Genomic DNA, 20,690 nt, shown 5'->3' on the forward strand with positions numbered 1-20,690 from the left:
GTTAACTTGCGATTTCTGAGGCTGGTGACTCGGATGAACTTATCCTCAGAAGCAGAGGTGACTCTTGGTCTTCCCTTCCTGGGTCGGTCCTCATGTGTGCCAGTTTCGTTGTAGCGCTTGATGGTTTTTGCGACTCCACTTGGGGACACATTTAAAGTTTTTGCAATTTTCCGGACTGACTGACCTTCATTTCTTAAAGTAATGATGGCCACTGGTTTTTCTTTAGTTAGCTGATTGGTTCTTGCCATAATATGAATTTTAACAGTTGTCCAATAGGGCTGTCGGCTGTGTATTAACCTGACTTCTGCACAACACAACTGATGGTCCCAACCCCATTGATAAAGCAAGAAATTCCACTAATTAACCCTGATAAGGCACACCTGTGAAGTGGAAACCATTTCAGGTGACTACCTCTTGAAGCTCATGGAGAGAATGCCAAGAGTGTGCAAAGCAGTAATCAGAGCAAAGGGTGGTTATTTTGAAGAAACTAGAATATAAAACATGTTTTCAGTTATTTCACCTTTTTTTGTTAAGTACATAACTCCACATGTGTTCATTCATAGTTTTGATGCCTTCAGTGAGAATCTACAATGTAAATAGTCATGAAAATAAAGAAAACGCATTGAATGAGAAGGTGTGTCCAAACTTTTGGCCTGTACTGTATATATATATAAAATAAGTATGTTTTCTTCAGTTTATAATCACCTGAAAATAAGAATCATTGTGTTTTCATTTTTTCAGTATGAGCTGTTTAAATTAACATAAAGAGCGGGTCCTCTTCAACGGAGTTTGCCATGTTGTTTCTACAGTAGCCCAGAACAGACAAATCACACACTTGCTCTAGACAGGTCCATTTGCATTTCCGCATTTTTGCGTCACCCATTGTAGTTCTCCTAAACGCTTGGCACACAGACGAAGTTTCAGTTCTTCAACCTTGCAGCGAGATGCTAAGTCCTACACACTAGACTTTTAAGGTCAAAGTCACAGTGACCTCACCTCTGTCCAATTCTTTTGAATATTTCAGGCATGTCTTGAGGGAGTGTTAATCACTTGGGCACAAACATCCACTTGGACTCAAGGATGAACTGATTTCGGTCGTCAAAGGTCACTGTGATCTCATAAAACACGTTTTTCATACGCCGATTATGACAAACTTTTACACAGTTGTCTAATAGAATGAAGTGATGACATTTTGTATTTAAAAAGTCAAAGGTCAGCTTCACTTTGATGTCGTAATGTTCTGCAAAAAAAAAAAAAACACTTTTCTGGCCACGTCATTTCTCAGGTAGACATTTGGACAGACACTGAATTGGTGACACTAATCTCGGGTATCCTTCTTGAAACTGTGTTGATTGTATAAATCTTCTGTGCTGCCGGGTTGAAGCATCCACATTTAAGAATTTGTAGCTTCTTTGCAGCAACATCCATATTTGAAGCACTGTCTACTGTAATGCATGTAAATTTACTTGACCAAGTGGCGGAGACATACAACCATAAGGGGATGAGTCTAGTTCTCAATCGAAGCGTTCTCACCCACAGAACTGCAGCTGACTAAATTTAGTGCAATGTACTGTTCTTCATGTCATAACCCACCTACTCAAGACCTTGTTGTGAGCAGTTCCATGTAGGAACTATTTTCTTTCTACCAAGCTCACCCACCAACTGTAGAACCACACTGGTCATTCACAATTAACTCCGGGGAAGGGAAGAGAATTTCAAGAGTTTCACTGAGCTAGCTAACGTCACTGCTCAGCTGAGTTGGTCACTATTAATGTTTACATCTCGCAGTGTCACGAACACAAGCCTCTCAACCATGAGTTGAGCACGCTCCCTTCTGCACACTGCTACCGTTGGCGAATAGTTCAATACAACAAAAATGACCCCTACATGAAACTGCTCACAACAAGGTTTGTGGATTATCTTGAGCAACCGGGTCATGATTTCTGGAAAGAGACATTGCTGCCAAATTTTTCACCCAAGCCGAGTGCCATCTAGTTCCATTATATTCAAAAGAAGGCGGACATCTCTACGTCCGATATCTCCAACACTCTGCAACTGACACCAAAACAATCTATAGATAACAAACAGCACCACAGGTATAAGAAGACAAACTTGTCTATATTTAACCGTCCCTTTAATGTCTTTGGAGGTGAACCGTTTTTCTGCCTGTCATAGAGGAGCCTCCTACACAAGAGATGGAGCCTTGACACGTCTCCACACACACCTGCTCACCCCCCCCCCCCCACACACACACACACACACACACTTTTCTCACCATTTCTCTTCCTCCCCGTTCTCTCAGATAACTTCCCATGATGACAGCAATCCAATCACTCGTGTCCACACTTAATGCATCATGACAGATAAATGTAGGAAAAGCATACCAACATATAGCAGATGCATCTGGGAAAAGTAATGAGGTTGAGGTGAGACATCCTGTCAGCTCTCGGCAGAGATAAAAAAAAGGAGGAAAAAATGAAGTGTGAGTTGAGGAAAAAGTCTCGACAGCTGGACCTGTCTCATGTCATTTAGTCCATACTGCGCTCTAGTGGTGACACAGCATCTCCAGGCCTTATGACCTCTATATTTTACCCACAGACCCAAAAAATCAGGGTGTCTGAACATGACTTTTTCAGACATACTGTGTACCAGTTTCAGTGCATATTTCCTTTGCAGCTTTTGTCTTTCTACCCTTTAACTATTATATTTTTATGGTGTTGTAACCTTTCTTCTTCTGTGGTGTTCTCCAGCTCTTCTTGTTTGTGGGTAATAAGCAGGCTACAATTTCTCTTGTTTTATCTTATTTAATTCACACCAAAATACGGTAAGACAGCGTACACCCAGCTTCCCTCTTAACTGCAGCACATTACCCTGAGTGTGTTACACCAACACCTGTAGGATGACCCAAGCATCCAAACAACCCCAAAAATACAATATGTACAGGAACTAATGCTACAGTGCATTTTGCTTTACTTTAATGTTTTTTTTTTTAACTAAAACTATCCTCAAAATAAATAGCTTTCAAACTAGTGAAGGCCTTTTGGTCCCAATACATTTCTGCAGACACATATATGTCTCATACAGCCCAAAATCACTGGATCAGATATCAGAAAAAAGGAAAAGTATAATCTGATACAGCCCATTAGCCTAAACTATATATAAATGCTTAACTTTGTCCGATATGCTGTAAAGAGACATGTGACATGATGAGTAGTACTGAAGAGCAGGATGTGTCTCGTGAACAGTAGTTATTTTAGAGCTTGAACTGTCAACCCTTAGATATTTTGTTAATGCAGCAAAATTTAGATGAGGTGTAATAATACAGCCAAGTCTCATAGAAATACGTGACATTGATTTAGCAACACATTACATGTTGGTGGTGGGCACAAAATTATATGCTGGCAACACAAACAATGCTAATGCAAAGTAAGTGAGGATCTTTTGTCACGGTGGACACACAAATTAAGTATAAAGAGTTGGAAAGTCAACGTAGGGCAGGCGGAAGGGGTGGTGGAAGGGTCAAAGCACTGATGGTGTCCCGTGTGAAACCAAAGGTCAACGCAGTTATGTTACATGATGTAACAAACTTTATATAGCGAAGTGAAGTATATACTTTATGTCACTTACATCCTGTATGTAGTTATTTTAGCTGAAACCACAATTTTTTCCTATACTTAGGCAAGCATTACAATTTGTTCCCCAAACTGAATCAAACTGTGACTATTTCACAAGGAGTCTGTGGTCTGGGATGAGCTATCATCTTAAGCTCCTCATTTATGCTCTTGGAAAAGCCACCAGACTCCATTGACAAAAACAGTAATTTTAGCTCACTGAACACAGGAGCTGCTGGTCTACTGCTGCTTTGATCACTAAGTTAGTTTGTGTTATGGTGTGACTTTGATGAATCTGAATTAACCCCTTTTAAAACCAAAGTCACACAATATCACAAACAAAATAACTGATCAAAGCAGCAGTAGACCAGCACTTCCTGTGTTCAGTAATGTTAAATCACTGTTTTTCTCAATGGAGTCTGGCTTTGAGGAGAGCAGCATAATGGTTTCATTTTCCAGTTGGAAATGGCTGTCTGACCTAAAGGTAAAGCAGTGAGAATACTCTCAATATAGCATAAACTTACACTGACATTTTTTTTCAGGTGGTTAAAATATGTTTTGTTGCTGAACCCATCCACAGCAGTGGGTTGCTTAGCTTCCATGTCGGACTCCAACCTGCTTCTCCCAACTGGGGGCGTGCCACATAAAACCCCCAACTCAAAAAATCTGAACTACCTCTTTGACCACATTAATGACGTGGAAACTGCAAACATTCATAATAGACTTTGCATTAGCATTGTTGTTTTTTATCTGGCAAATAATTTAAGCGCGTTGTAACTAACCCCCATAGGTCGTGTTCATTTCCCGAATTTCTGTGAGACTGTGTTGAATTGTAGGCAACAATACCTTGAGATACCATGTCCACCATACTGGAGATGCTATTTTTTATGTTATAGTTCTTTAAGTTACGGTCCACATTGTAGCTTGATTTGTGCAGATATAAGCTACACTGAATGTTGAGTTATATCCAGTACTTTACACTGAAATTATATTTTCTTTTTACTCTAAATACTTTAACTTTTGCACAAAGTTGACCTTTAAATTTCACTGTGAGTGTTTGAATGGTGCTACTAAAAGTTTTGTGTGAGAACGTTAATAAATAAATAAAACACGCAGCAGTATTGCGTAACTGAGACAGGAAGTCATGAGTGGCATATTTGTTTCATAGTTTGAGCGTGATGTTTTTTTGATGGCTGGGTTAATAAAGTGCATCAATACAAATGTATTATTAACAGCTGAGTTTTTTAAGGGGGGGCAGATCAGATTGGTCCTCATATCAGAAAATACTCTAGGTTGTGGTATCGATATCTGTATCAGACATGAAAGTGGGGTTGAGCCTTCCCTGATATATCCTGGACTAGTATATCCAAAACATTTGGCAGATTTAATTCACCAATAATCAATGCAAATTTGATAACATAATTATCTGTAATAATAATGACTAATTCATAATTTGATGGGCTAAGAGGTCAGCAGCTTTATACAACTTTAAGCCTGCACACTTGCCTCCCTGGTGACAATTAGTGGTGCTATTGTGTCGACACATGCAGTGAAATGTGCTCTCCTAAAGACATGAGCCTTTTCATCGAGGACATGTCTCCGTAGAAATAGCACTGGTGTAAATAATCAAGTTAATGACAGCTGAATTCCATTACTTAACTGTCGGGGGTTTTGTTGTGTGCGTGCTGGCTCACTGTCACACTGTCATGATCTACTGGGAGACATTAACAGAGCAGAGCCATCAGTAATGTTATTAGTAACATCTGTGCTTTTCCTCGTAAGTCAAAATGTCTGCTATTAAAGAGGTCTACTGTTTCACACAGAGGTTAGGTCAGTATCATAAAACAGCCACCCCCCTCATGAGGAGGACTGTGCCTCCTCGCTGGACCTACTGACAGGTCATAAGACCTTACTTCCCCCCTACACCGCGTAAGAGCTGTCAGACAAGTTAAACCGATTCTGGGATCCAAAGCCAGTTAAGCTAGCATAGCGCTTATTTATTGTGACACAAGTCCAGCCCACAGTCTCCTGCTGAGGGTTTGTTGAATAAAATAAATGCCTCGTGGCTTTCCTGTAAGACGCAGGAAATAACAGCATAATATAATCTTTGTCAATATGTCCTCTCCTATGTCTAAAACTCCTCCCCTTCTGCATTACCATTATTTGATAGGACAGCTATAGTTTGAAAGGGGGAATGACATGCAGCAAAGGAATGTGGGTTGGAAAGGAGCCTGCGGCTGTTGTGGCAAGGACACAGCCTTTGTACATGGGGTGTGGGTGCCCCAGTACTCCACTGTTTCAGAAACTAGGCCCAGTGTGTGACCCTGACCCAGGTTTGTGAATGTTGTTGTTCCCTTCGATAGCTCAGTTGGTAGAGCGGAGGACTGTAGGTTGAAGACGACAGTTATCCTTAGGTCGCTGGTTCAGCTCCGGCTTGAAGGATGGACTAATTGTTATCTTATGTGTAACCATTCAGATTAAATAGATGTCGGTTGCCCTCAATTTGAAAGCTGTGGTTTACATTAGTTGATTTCGTCTGACAAAAGGACTCCTGTTGAATGCATCATCTTGGTTATCGAGTGTAGTTGTCTTCCTCTTGGCGTGTCCTTGCTCATGTCATCATGAATGTACCAGTGTTGTAGGAGCACATGAATGTTTGCCACAATAAAATCTATGTAATGTGGAGTCTTTACAAAGTAGTTATCAATTCTGTGGTGGCTGTGGCTCAGAGGAGGAGTGGGTTGTCTACCAATTGGAAGATTGAGGGTTCAATCCCCAGCTCCTCTAGTCCATGTCAAAGTATCCTTGGTCAAGATACTGAACCCCAAATTGCCCTTGATGGCTGTTCCATTGGTGTGTTAGAGCATGTGAATGGTTACTGAGTAGCAGATGGCACCTTGTATGCAGTCCATTTACTGTAATTGTGTTACACATTCTCTGGGATAAATTAAGTTACACTGAACTGAACTGAATCCCAGGGTGTCTCCAGGTATACAAGTTGAGTTTAATACTTTTAAAAGACCTTTTAATACCACTTAAAATTAAATTGTGCTTATCCCAAAGAAAAAATAAACTAACAAGCAGGCTGGCTAGCAAGGCCTTAATTTAACGATGCAAACACATTGTTTAATCTTCAGTAAATGTATTGAGGGGGGAAAACAACACCATTGTACACATACAGATGTAACATCAAAGTCTAACTATGTGTTTTCCTCTGTTCAAAAAATGTTTCCTGTAGTACCAACAACGGAAATTCTACCAGTGGCATGACTATACTAGATTTACTGCCCCACACTTGTATGTCTCTGCATGCCAGTCAGATTTCACTTACAGTTTACATGTCTGTGAAAACATGGATGCTTCACACACATCTTCCTTGATGATGATGTTGAGTAATAGCCAGGAATGTGCTTTATCCAGAATATTATGATGTCAAAGTCAAGTTGACCTTTGACCCTTTGGATATAAAATGTCATCACTTCATCATTTTATTGTATCAGACATTTGTGTTAAGTTTCATCATAATTTGCATAGGAATTCTTGAGTTATGATCAAAAACATGTTTTATGCTTTAGTCCAAGTGGACGTTTGTGCCTAATTTGAAGGAAGTCTCTCAAGGTGTTGTTGAGATATTGTGGTCACAAGAATGATATGGATGTAAAGTCACAGACTGTGACCTTTGATCCCCAAAATCTAGTCAGTTCATCGCTGAGTCCAAGTGGACGTTTTGCCAAATTTGAAGGGAGTCCCTCAAAGCATTATTGAGATACCAGTGTTCACAAGAATGAGAGATGCAAGGTCACATTAACCTTGACCTCTGACCTATGATCACCAAAATAAAATCGTGTCATCATTGGGTTTGAGTGAACATTTGTGCCAAATTTGAAAAAAATTCCTCAAGATGTTTTTAAAGACATTTTGTTCAAGAGAATGGGATGGGCATTCGTGCAGATGGATATCCCGAAAACATAATGGGTCTCATTCATGAAAAGTGAGTAAATCTGTGTGTAGATTTGCACATAAAAGCCTACTCTACTAAAAACCTACCCCGGATTCAGGAACGCCGCGGGAAACTCAGATTTGATCGGAAACACGTGTGTATGATCATGAAGGCCAATCCATCGTAAAGTGACAGCGTGCTCCCGGTAATCAGCAACTAGCATAAATCCCCGCCCACGAATAGCCAATAACCACCATATAAGGAGGTGTAGGTGCATCCAGTCGACCTGTCAGTCATGGCGCAAAGAAAGAAAGAGAGAGAAAGAAAAAAGAATTTTTTTGAAGCGGAGATCGAAATAATTTTGGGTTAAGTGGACTTAAGAAAAAACATTTTATTTTCTTCAGTTAGTAGTGGTGTGACAGGGACAGGCAAAGCGAAGGCCTGGAGGGAGGTAAGATGCTGTTAATGTTGTCTCTGTGGTACAAAGAACCATGTCAGAGGTAAAGTGTAAATGGTTTGATATGAAACTGGAAGCAAAGAAACGCATAATAGGCCATAAGGTGAATCAGAAAAAGTCTCACAGAAACTGATTTCTGCTCCGACATCTAAGAGTGGGCTACAATGAGTACCGGGCCATCAAATCACAGCATCCGCGGTGAGAGGACACGGAATTGTGTGCGCTTTTACGCACGCGGGTGTAGGTGATCACAGATATTTGATGTGGGAAAGATGTAGCCAGATGTATTACCTGTTTAAGATACGTAGCTGTCTGTCCGTCCGTCCGTAGCACGAGTCATGTGCGCCACTTCACCACCGACCCAGCGAATAACGCTCAGGCGGAACAGATCATTATGCTCAGGCGAAACAGATCATTACGCTCAGGCGGAATAGATCATTACGCTCAGGCGGAACAGATCATTACGCTCAGACGGAACAAGTGCCGAATTACGACTCCGATCACAGGACTCTTGCGGGGTTATGAGCTACGAACTCCCGCTGATTAGCTGAACATGTATCGATCTTTTTTATGAAGTAAAGATCGTGTCGTCCCCAGATGTCGGAACGAGATGAAACGATAACTGCGTTCACCTTATGGCCTATAAGCACACACAAAAAATACAGCGGTCACTAAACAAACAGAAGATTCATTTGTGGGGTTTTGAATGAAGTGGGAACGGCCGAAGAGGCTGTGATCCGGCTGTCCTTACGGATATTTTTTATTATCATCATTCAACATGTAGAAAGGACGTGTAATCTATTGAGTGGATTTACATAGATAATTCACAATCATGAACCTAATCTGGGTCTTAAACCTGCTAATTGCCAACTAATTTAACTAAATGTGTTATATTTTTAATATTTTGTCATGTTTAGATTACGTGTTTCAAAGGCATCTGTGTATTGTGTAGATAACAGAGCGCAATATGAATTAAAATTGTAATTTCCAATAGTGACAAGGAATATTTATGTGCTTTACTACATTTACACAAGCACTACGAGTGGTCAGGAGCAGGAGTAGATTTTGTTAGTAGCTACGAAAAGATCGGAGCTACTAAAATATTGATGAATGCGGACACGCACGTAAATTTCCGTCTGCGAACAGTTTACACACAAATTCCTTCTGCTCACGTTTCATGAATGAGACCCAATGCCTCTGGCTCCAGCTATCGCCAGCACGGAGGCATAAAAACATTTAAGACCCTTCCTTTCTGAATGTAAGACAATTTATACTTTTTTATCCCTTTTATTAGTTAATGTGTTTTCGACTTTCTAAGACTTTTTAAGGACCCGCAGACACCCTGTATCCATAAGAGGCCCTTCCACAGTCTTGTATCGAACTAAAGCTGCAACATTCCCAGGCCTTGAAATCAAAGTTGCATCAAAGTCATTCAAAAACACTTTGAGCATTTTAACACACTTTAAAACATTAAATACAAAACAGTAAATGTCTCTGTGGTCCTCACGAATCTCATATTGTACAGTATATTCAGGTGCATCTTTCCACCACTGTTAGCAGAAACCGAGAGCCAGTCCTGACCGGCATCAACCAACAATCCTTTTTACCGTCACAAGAAGGAATCTGCCTTCCTCTTCCAAAATTCAGGATTAGCCTGGCAGAGTCTTAATTTCTCCCACTGAGCCCATATTTTGGACATAAAGTGAGGGATCAGTCGCTCTTCTCTCTCTTCTCTCTGCGGGCCTTTCGCTTGAGCTGGAGTGTCTTCAGCTCCGTCATGGTGGAAAAGGCCCTGTACACCCACACCATCTGTCGACGTACACCACAAACATTCAGCAGTGTTTTTAACATTTTATTTGATGTGGGGGTGAAGACGAACAGTAAATCTTACCACAATGATGACTGTATTCAGCAGAAGAGGAATGGAGTAGACCAAAGATATGAACATGCCCTTAGAGTCAAAGTACTGGAAATTGGAAAAGGACCTGCAAAAAAATAATGAAGCTTAATGAGATCTTAATAATGACAAAGTTTATGAACAACAGAGGCTATGCACACACATTATTTCACAAACAAGGGTATAAAAAGAAAATACTGCTGGCCGATGGTCTTACCTCCAGTTCATGGCTGCCAGCTCATTTAGATATTCAGCAGAGTACACCAGGCCAGCTGTGGAGAGACGTAATGTCACTCAGCAAAGCACAAACTGATTATATGCACTCTAGTAACACAGCTTCTTAGCCTCAACACTCAGCTTTCACATTTTTAGCAGTTGTTGAACAAATATGAACAAGGTATATGAGATTCACTGATACTTTTAACTAGTTTTGAGATATCTCAATTATCTTATCCAGGCTATATGGTATCAAACACAACAATAACTACTTGTTTTGACTTGATTTACAAAAGATAAACATAACAGACTATGGAAGTAGGTAGGGACACTATTCAAATGATAAGACAAATCATACAAATAACTATAGATAAATCAAAGTTAGAAAGCAATATAGGGTATGTTAACCTACACAAGTGTGCATCAGTGAAATGTATGTGCAAAACCAAAAGAACGGTTTACTGATATTCCAAATCAAAGCAACACATTTATACAGATTATACAGACAGATGCCTGTTAAAGTCCTGCCCTTTAATCACCTGTAAACAGCTTATTATGGACCTTTAATATTTGCGTACGTATATAATTTTATTAATTTTTGCCATTAGACAAATTTTATATAACTTGTAAGATAAATGTCTAAGAAATACACCTGTGTTTTACATACAATCCGAATGCCAAAATACAGGTGTCACAGAACTGTTTCAAGAGGTAGTAGGTTAGTAGTTAAGTTAAATGTACATGTTTGTAAGTATGTACGTACAGGGTCATTTCACTGACATGACATCAGTGATAAAAGCATGAGAACACTTGGCATCCTCAAGTGGTTTACCAAAGCTATCTTTGAAAAAACAACATGACTAAAACTAAAATATAATTTAAGTATTGAGTTACATTGAAGTTGCCATTCTCAAGTCATACTTACAATATGAAAAACAAACAAACAAAGTAACTGAAAATAAAGAGAGAGAACTAACTTTTGGTATTCCCATGGCTGGGGATGCACAATACTGGATTTTTTTATGCTCATATGTAACAACTCATTTGACCTATAACTGATACCAATATCGATATATCTACTTTTTTCCCTACCTAATTCTAGTGATTATTAAGTCTCCTCTGTAGTGGAATTCACATCATAGTATACATGTATACTCTTTTTTTGATAGCCCACCAGCAGATGAAGGCATAAAATAATACTTTACAATGTATGTGATATTCAGTCATTGTGCAAAATAAGACAAAGCATGTTGGCCGATTCTGATAGTTCATATTATAGCCATATTGGCCGACACCGATAATGTACGGATATTATCAGCATGTTAGCCGATTGCAATGACGTGCCTATATCACCGTGCATCCCTACCCATGGCTTCCAAGAGACTAAAGTTAGTAGTTAATTATGTGACATGTGTAATGTCCCAATTGCGTTAAAGCAACAGGAGTGAGTGAAAACCTGGGGACACGACTAAAATGTGTATTTTAACTAACACTGACTTTCTGATGTAAGTGTACTATATGTCTAAGTGAGTCACACAATAATACAAAATATAAGATTTCTGAAGATTGTAGTGATCATATTTCATGGTAAAGTGCAGTGTTAGGGAGTGGGGACAGGCTAAAATCCTGTGTTTCCAGTGTTGTAGGTAGGTTTTACTGTGGTTTTAACATGCTGTATCTTCAGATGGCAATTAAGACGACGTGTAGGACTCATTGTTTGATGATGTTAGGTATTATAATGAATTATAATTCATATATATATGCATGTAATGTCCTAATTATTGCAGGCCTCTTTCCACCTTCCTCTTCACTTACCCATGAGCAGGAAGTGACATATCTGAGCTCTGTAGTACCTGCACGTCACCACAGTCAGAAACAAACACACAACATGAAACACCAACAGTCCAATAAGCCAAGGCTCCGACCACTGCACCTACGAATAGAGACGACAACCACACATTAAGCATCTTAATTAAACCGACATATACCAAAGTATAACTTCTACAAGCGGGTATCGACGGCCAAGACAATCGCTCTGTTGGCCATGGTAGCTAACTCACAGCTAGCTAGAACATCGAGTCAGTAAATAAAATGTAACTTACAGACATGAGAAACGTCCATATGGATGTGATTCTTAAATTGCTGAACCCATCGATGGGGATAGAGCTGATATTATCCGCTTTCTGCTCCGTCATTTTCACAAAATCTTACTCAGCGAAGGCTCGTGTAAACAAGTCAGCGCTACGGAAGGAGCGCTCCAGTCGCAGAGGAATGACGTCACAGCGGCGACTCGTCGTAGTTGTTGTTCTCACCGCCACCAACTGGTGTGGAGTCAAACTTTATAAGCACCACCATAAAATAAAATAAAGTAAAATATAGTAAATTAAGTAAAATAAAGTATAGTAAAATACAGTAAAATAAAATAAAATAAAACAACCGAGAACACAAATTTAATTTCTGTTAAGCACAATTGTTCTCCTCAAATAAACAAAATATATAATATTCACCTTCTGACTGTCTTTGTCAAATAATTTGTAAATCACATATGATTAATAATTTGCTCCATTAATTTACAGATATGGGATTTTAAAGAATTCGTACTCAATAATTCCGTGGATTAGAGCGACCTTTTCCTGGACTGGTATAGACTCTTTCTAGTTTTGTGCCAGTTTTACCTTCTCTCATACTTTATTATACATTTCAAGCAAGATGTCGTTCAATGTCTCACTATAGATGGTTTATCATTGCATACAGTCATAACTTTGGGCTTTACCTGGTGAAGACATCTTCGTTTTACCAAGACTCAGGTCTGTCTCTGTCAAGGGAATACTTGATAAACTGCTGGTATCTTCATTTTGCAATAATATTTCTTCATTTCTCTGTTATTGTAGTTTCACTCCCTCTTCACTCCTCCTCACTAATGTTATCTGAGCTATGAACTTTAACATGCTTGTGCCAGCATCTCAGCTTTTTCTTCATCTGTTACAGAAGTCATTTCATAATTAACTATGACTGGGTAGTTTAGTCCAAAATGTGTCCAAATTATATTTTTAATGTGTTTGTTGTCCCTTTTTTTCATCCTTTTATTTAATGAGGTTCTGAAAATTAGGAGTTGTTTTTAACACTTTAAAGACTATGGCTTTCTCACACTCCTTTCTCCACCAATAACAAATGACTACGTTTGCGCACAATTTATTAACATTTTATTAAATGTCTATTTACACGTCATGACTTGCAAAACCTTTAAAAGTGAACAAAAAGACACACATTCAGAAACACTGAAATGTTTGTGACTAGCTTCAAAAGTCACACCAATATGTTTTGATCTGAGAATCCTTCTAAACTTAACCAAAGCCTCCTGACCATCACCACCTTCAGTCTTTAGTAGTCTTTCATCCATCTATCTGTTTAAGAGTGAAGTAACACTCTTGAGATCAGTGGTCCAGTTGCTCCGCTCTGAGAGGAGGAGGGTAGCCTGGTTTCTCACTTACTGTGCCTGTCCACATCCTTTCAGCCTTGAATTACTCATATGCTTCACTGATGACCCTGTTAAGTCTTTCCTGACTCCTTCCCCGTCTCATTTTGTCTGCAGCTACAGTAAACATTCCTGTCATTCCTGTCCTGCTGCAGGTACCACATTCCCACGGTGTCCCACATGCAAACACCAACTTGATAAAAAAAACGTTCTCCGAGTGAAAAAAGGCACGTCTTCTTAGGGCTTAATACATGCACAAGTGATACGTGATTTAGGTGTATGGAGTACATAAAGAAAGCAATGGGTGTATTATGCAAAGAGAAATTTTACACACTCTGTCTTTCATTTTATATCTAGTTAAAAAGGGGGCCATATGATCAAATGACGTTAGGATTAGTCAAATCAACAACATGTCAGCATGTGTAATTAATCACATTAATGACAGTTGGGCCAGCTGATTAGAAATCATTAATGTAATAACTGTATAAAAGGTCTACTGTGAAAAGGGCATAGCTTTAACACTTAGGTGGAATCAGATATAAAAATGTAATTTCAAACAAACAAACATTACAAACATACTAGAAGTCTTTGGTCAGTGTCTGTGGGTTTACGGGTATGTACAGTGTAGTTTGCAGAGAAACTGGAGGAGGTGCACGGCTCAGGACGTGTTTCTGCCTGGGTGAAAGTCAGGGACAAAGGTAGCAGCCACCGTGATCGGAGTCGAGTAGCCGAGGGCGAAATTGTAGAGACCAAGCATTAGACACTTCCAGGTGCAGCGAAGTGCCTTGCCAACATTCTGAAAGACAAACATACAGTCACAGATTTAAGCAATAATGCAATAATCTATACATCCAAAGTAATCTCAATCATTTAAAGGAGGATGAAAAGGTAAATTAATCCACACAACCATGCCATAATCATTTTTATTCCCACATTATTCAGATTATAGTTGTGTGGTAAAGCTTCGTCAGCGGTTTTGACAGAATTAATAACTAAGACAAAACATGAAATCAGGCAGAAGAGTTTTAAAGAAAACCTACACATGTGGTGCTGGTAGAACAATAGCACCACAGGAGGAGAGGTGCAGTCCGTATTTAACCCTATAATGTAAACAGAAAACCCCGTGAACACCATTGTCTCCTGAAGCCTTTGGACAGGAAAGGGCTGAGTGGCTGAAGCGGATACAGGAAGTCAGATATTTTAGGAAAACAGAGCAAAAACAATCCAACGTTGTCAGTGCAGTTGGTGAAAATGACCCAACACAGTATTTGAACTTATTATCTAAACTTAAAACAGATTAAATGAGTCATACATGAATCATAAATCATGTAAATATAGTTTGACATCTACTTTGATTGAAGATTTGTCTGCCATTTTCTGCACCATTGAACTTTCACGTTCAGTCTTTTATGATTGGTTTCCATTCCTCAGTATGTTTTCACAGATTTATATAGGCCACAAATAACTGATAAGATGATGAGAATACCACGTCACTGATCACATTCCATAAATCATTTCCTTATAAATCACACTTAAAGCAATTAAAACTGTGCAGATTCTCTTCAAATTTTACTGCATTTTTTTTGTTTATGAAAAGAAGATTTGATGTATTGCAAATGATATTAAGGATGATTTGTAAAGGTGATTACTGTTACTTGCATCTGCTGTAATTTCATCACTTTTATTCAGCTGAATTGTGTAGATTCATATCGTTCTGGTGTCAGTGTTTCCAATAATCAACAATGTATTAGAATAATTTAAATGAGGCGGATTGATTGATGCCATATTGAGTTCACATTTTTACTTACCCAAATGGCAACTACAAGAAAAGACAAAGATCGGATCAACTCGGATCAACTTTTTCATATAAGACAGACACTGAAATGCATACTCAACTTGCAGCCTGATAAGGTGCCTTGGGCCCGCCGACCATTTTCTAATTAAGTGAAAATAAATTCATTTGCAGTGGAAAGTTTTTGTACTTTGAATGTAAATATCAAGATGTCAGAGCGCATCAAAACAGAGCTTGTTTAAAAAAGTAAATTGAATAAATGTGCCAGGGAGGATCCTCTGGACCCCCGTATGTCCAATGCCCCTACATACACCTGACCTGTGAGTGCCACTGTAACTATTTGCTTCTTGGCAAACAAAGTACAGCAAATGTCAAAAGGTTGAAAACAGCCAATTCATTTATTCTATATACTGATAAATATTAATATTTTCTCATTAACTGACATCCGGCCTCTGGTCACTTTGCCAAAGTGGCCCAAAGCAAGTTGAGTATCCCTGTTGTGTTAGTTCATATTCACTGAACATGAACAAAATGTAAACAGCACTTCTACTTTTTAAAAACTATATCATTGCAGTGTGTATGACTCCACCCATTCCCTCATTAAACTACGCGCTCCTTTATGATTTGTCTACCTGACATTTCCCAAACATGACTAATAAGAGTCTGTTAATGTTCAATATAAACAAATATGCCAGCTCACTGATAAACCAGTAATAATGTTGTTTGAGGTCATAGTGAACAAGCCATTTCCTTGTCAATCAATTTGGAGTATGGGTAATAAAGCAGTCTGTCCAGTAAACAGACCACTAATGATGTTGAAGGAGCTTGTTATCTCTACACACTGTGCTGCATGCCTCTGTAATCGGAATAATTGAGAGGGTAAAGCTGGATTACAAACCTTCACACAGCACCCAGGTGTAACAGGTGATGACGGAGTGTTTGCAGGTATCTGACATTTAAAAATGTAATGCTTTATAAGACAGACCATTTCAAGATAAGACAAAGTTTAAGACTAAGTAGTATACATGTGGCCCCAATGCAAAGGTCTTAAGTAGCAATATATATATTTATATATATATATACAGTACAGGCCAAAAGTTTGGACACACCTTCTCATTCAATGCGTTTTCTTTATTTTCATGACTATTTACATTGTAGATTCTCACTGAAGGCATCAAAACTATGAATGAACACATGTGGAGTTATGTACTTAACAAAAAAAGGTGAAATAACTGAAAACATGTTTTATATTCTAGTTTCTTCAAAATAGCCACCCTTTGCTCTGATTACTGCTTTGCACACTCTTGGCATTCTCTCAATGAGCTTCAAGAGGTAGTCACCTGAAATGGTTTTCCAACAGTCTTGAAGGAGTTCCCAGAGGTGTTTAGCACTTGTTGGCCCCTTTGCCTTCACTCTGCAGTCCAGCTCACCCCAAACCATCTCGATTGGGTTCAGGTCCGGTGACTGTGGAGGCCAGGTCATCTGCCGCAGCACTCCATCACTCTCCTTCCTGGCCAAATAGCCCTTACACAGCCTGGAGGTGTGTTTGGGGTCATTGTCCTGTTGAAAAATAAATGATCGTCCAACTAAACGCAAACCGGATGGGATGGCATGTTGCTGCAGGATGCTGTGGTAGCCATGCTGGTTCAGTGTGCCTTCAATTTTGAATAAATCCCCAACAGTGTCACCAGCAAAACACCCCCACACCATCACACCTCCTCCTCCATGCTTCACAGTGGGAACCAGGCATGTGGAATCCATCCGTTCACCTTTCCTGCGTCTCACAAAGACACGGCGGTTGGAACCAAAGATCTCAAATTTGGACTCATCAGACCAAAGCACAGATTTCCACTGGTCTAATGTCCATTCCTTGTGTTTCTTGGCCCAAACAAATCTCTTCTGCTTGTTGCCTCTCCTTAGCAGTGGTTTCCTAACAGCTATTTGACCACGAAGGCCTGATTCACGCAGTCTCCTCTTAACAGTTGTTCTAGAGATGGGTCTGCTGCTAGAACTCTGTGTGGCATTCATCTGGTCTCTGATCTGAGCTGCTGTTAACCTGCGATTTCTGAGGCTGGTGACTCGGATGAACTTATCCTCAGAAGCAGAGGTGACTCTTGGTCTTCCTTTCCTGGGTCGGTCCTCATGTGTGCCAGTTTCGTTGTAGTGCTTGATGGTTTTTGCGACTCGACTTGGGGACACATTTAAAGTTTTTGCAATTTTCCGGACTGACTGACCTTCATTTCTTAAAGTAATGATGGCCACTGGTTTTTCTTTAGTTAGCTGATTGGTTCTTGCCATAATATGAATTTTAACAGTTGTCCAATAGGGCTGTCGGTTGTGTATTAACCTGACTTCTGCACAACACAACTGATGGTCCCAACCCCATTGATAAAGCAAGAAATTCCACTAATTAACCCTGATAAGGCACACCTGTGAAGTGGAAACCATTTCAGGTGACTACCTCTTGAAGCTCATGGAGAGAATGCCAAGAGTGTGCAAAGCAGTAATCAGAGCAAAGGGTGGCTATTTTGAAGAAACTAGAATATAAAACATGTTTTCAGTTATTTCACCTTTTTTTGTTAAGTACATAACTCCACATGTGTTCATTCATAGTTTTGATGCCTTCAGTGAGAATCTACAATGTAAATAGTCATGAAAATAAAGAAAACGCATTGAATGAGAAGGTGTGTCCAAACTTTTGGCCTGTACTGTATATATATATATGTATATATGTGTGTGTGTGTGTATGTATGTATGTTTCAGGTCACTCTTTATGTACTTTATCGACACTATTTTTTTTATATATTTCTGATTGTTTTTGTTTTGACGATTGTATTCAGTATATTCAGTATGTCAATGATTATACTAATTGTTATTTGGGAATTGTGGGTATTTAAGAGGGCACCTCTGCTCACATTTTTTAGTCTGAAGAAGAGCCTGAGGGCTCAAAACGTCACTACTATAATAAATGGCATTTTGATGGGAGCTTTACTTGGTGTGCAGATCTTACATATGTTTTCTTTTTGAAGATTTGTAACATCAGAAATGTGGACTTTCACACAGAAGAGCTTGACTCACTTTTACAAAAATAAATTAAGAGACGGATAAATTCAATTACATCAAATGTTTGTGGCAATTAAGACCACAAATTCAAATTTCAGATCATTTTATGAATTTAAAGGCCTAATATTTGTTTGAAGAAATTAATTTAAGACCTTTTAAGGTCCCGCTGACACCCTGGATAATTATGGGAAAAGGTGAAGACAGACCAGCAGCTTTAACCATTTAAAAATGACAGCAATTTGAAAAAGCAAGAGAAAAATAAAAACAAGAAAATTAGTGAAAAAAATAAAATTTAAAAACAAACAAATACGAAAATGACCTGGAAAAAGTGCCTAAAATTTATTTTTTTTAAAAATCCATAACATAATTTTAAAATGTGATAATTATAAATGTAGTTTTCCCTTATTTTTTAAAAATAATTTTCTGAATCTATTAATTTTTTTTGCACTTTGTGGGACATGTCTTACCAAGCTTGATGCCTTTTTCCAATGTTTGTGAAAGAACTTGCACCAATTATCTCAGAGTTCAAAGGGTTAAATACTTGTGATCTGTCTGAAAGCAGCACAGGAAAAGTGAAGACCCTCCATGTTTCAAAGGGTTAAAGGAAGTGGGCAAGATTTCTTTTTTCTAAATCATAACTGGTATAAAGGGCGATCATTTGAGTTTATTTTAGGCTGATGACCTTTCGGTAGTTTTTGAGATCTGCAGCTGTAAACACTTAAGTTGTATAATTCTTTTATGACTAGTTATTATCTCAATAATCACCAACTAAATTGTGATGATTAAGCAGTAACAGTGTAGAACACAAAGTACAAAAACAGCCCACAGACTGTGCAAGTTACATTTTCAAGGATCATTTATAGCAGGAGGATGAAACCAATTAACTTTTGCAGTTTTTTTCAATAATTAATCTGTTTAAACAATTTGAGGCTAATTTCAGTCATGTTAAAATAATTCACAGTTTACCTTAACCAGTGAAACTATTACCGTACCATAAGAAAACAGTTTCATGTACTGTCAGGGAAACATAAAGCCAGAACACCAACCTTCTTTACTTTCTTGTACTTTTCTTTCTTCCTTTTCTTCTTCTCCTCCTTTGCCTTCACTCTCTCCTCCTCATCCACCAGCGGCTCATACCTCTCGGGCAGAAAAGCAAAATGAACCTCCCTGTGGCTCTTCTCAGTTTTCCTGCTGTCGTCGTCCACCGCCTGGCTGTCACTGTGGCCGGAGTGATCCACACAGTCCACATGCCGCTGGTATTTTCCTGCTCGTACATTCAGAGTCTCACCTGATGCTGGATTTCTGTCAAACAACGTTGATGGAAGAGATTTGGGCTTCATGTTGTCAGCCCGTCGCAGCTCTTTCAGGGACGGAATAAAAAGTACCACTTTCTACAGGAGGTCAGGTATGTTGTCAACAGATGTTATGTGCATGAGTGGAAGTGCATTCCAGTGGACCGCCTTGTGTGGAGGATTTGGCTCAGAGCCCTTAAAGGTGCAAATCCTTCCTCCTCACAAGACCAGAAAACTAGTCCACACACTTGTTACTTCTAGGCTGGATTACTACAAGTCCTTATCATCAGGTTGCTACAACAAGTCTCTAAAGACTGTCCAACTGATCCAGGATGCTGAAGGATGTGAACTGACAGGAGTTTTAAAAATAGATCATATTTTTCCTGTTTCTGTAAATTCATCTCTGGCTTCCTGTAAAATCCAGGCATGAATTTACAATCTTTCTCCTCACTTAACCAAAGCTCTACATGGTCAGGCTCCGTCATATCTTAGAGAGCTCATAGTGCCCTTTTATCCCACCAGAACACTGTGCTCTGAGAATGCAGGGTTACTCATGGTTCCTAAAGTCTCCACATGTAGATCAGAAGCCAGAGCCTTCAGCTATCAGGCTCCTCTTCTGTGGAGCCATCTTCCTGTTTCGGTTTGGGAGGCAGACACATTGAAGAGCCGACTGAAGCTTTCCTTTTTGATAAAGGTTGCTAAGTGACCAAAACCAGCACCATATCATAGCCTACATACTTGACATCCTGAGTGCAGAGCTGATCTTCTTCCAGGCGTTTATGTAAGTGTGCTGGCCTGAGCCAGCCCTTATAGTTAGGGCTGGCTCAGGCTTGCGTTGGAACAGCCCCTAGTTAGGATGATATGGGTCTAGTCTGCCGGGGGACAACCAATGATACACCATGCTCCTCTCTTCTTCTTCTTTCTCTCTATTTGCAAACATTCCTGTC

General features: G+C 39.3%; 2 protein-coding genes across 2 annotated transcripts; both read right to left on the reverse strand.

Moving 5' to 3' along the window:
- Positions 1-6,595: 6,595 nt before the first annotated feature.
- tmem18 (transmembrane protein 18) lies at positions 6,596-12,392 on the reverse strand. The gene is made up of 5 exons (XM_033649048.2): positions 12,224-12,392; positions 11,937-12,054; positions 10,123-10,177; positions 9,900-9,993; positions 6,596-9,817 (listed from the first exon to the last, which is right to left on the reverse strand). Exons 1-5 carry the CDS (start codon positions 12,314-12,316, stop codon positions 9,719-9,721), a joined length of 459 nt encoding a protein of 152 aa, XP_033504939.1. The 5' UTR covers positions 12,317-12,392; the 3' UTR covers positions 6,596-9,718.
- Positions 12,393-13,301: 909 nt separating this feature from the next.
- Positions 13,302-19,904, reverse strand: LOC117270605 (required for drug-induced death protein 1-like). Its single transcript, XM_033648307.2, has 2 exons — positions 19,498-19,904; positions 13,302-14,392 (listed from the first exon to the last, which is right to left on the reverse strand). Exons 1-2 carry the CDS (start codon positions 19,789-19,791, stop codon positions 14,255-14,257), a joined length of 432 nt encoding a protein of 143 aa, XP_033504198.1. The 5' UTR covers positions 19,792-19,904; the 3' UTR covers positions 13,302-14,254.
- Between the last annotated feature and the right edge of the window lie 786 nt (positions 19,905-20,690).

This window comes from Epinephelus lanceolatus, chromosome 13 (genome assembly GCF_041903045.1).
Source record: "Epinephelus lanceolatus isolate andai-2023 chromosome 13, ASM4190304v1, whole genome shotgun sequence".
Taxonomy (NCBI): domain Eukaryota; kingdom Metazoa; phylum Chordata; class Actinopteri; order Perciformes; family Serranidae; genus Epinephelus; species Epinephelus lanceolatus.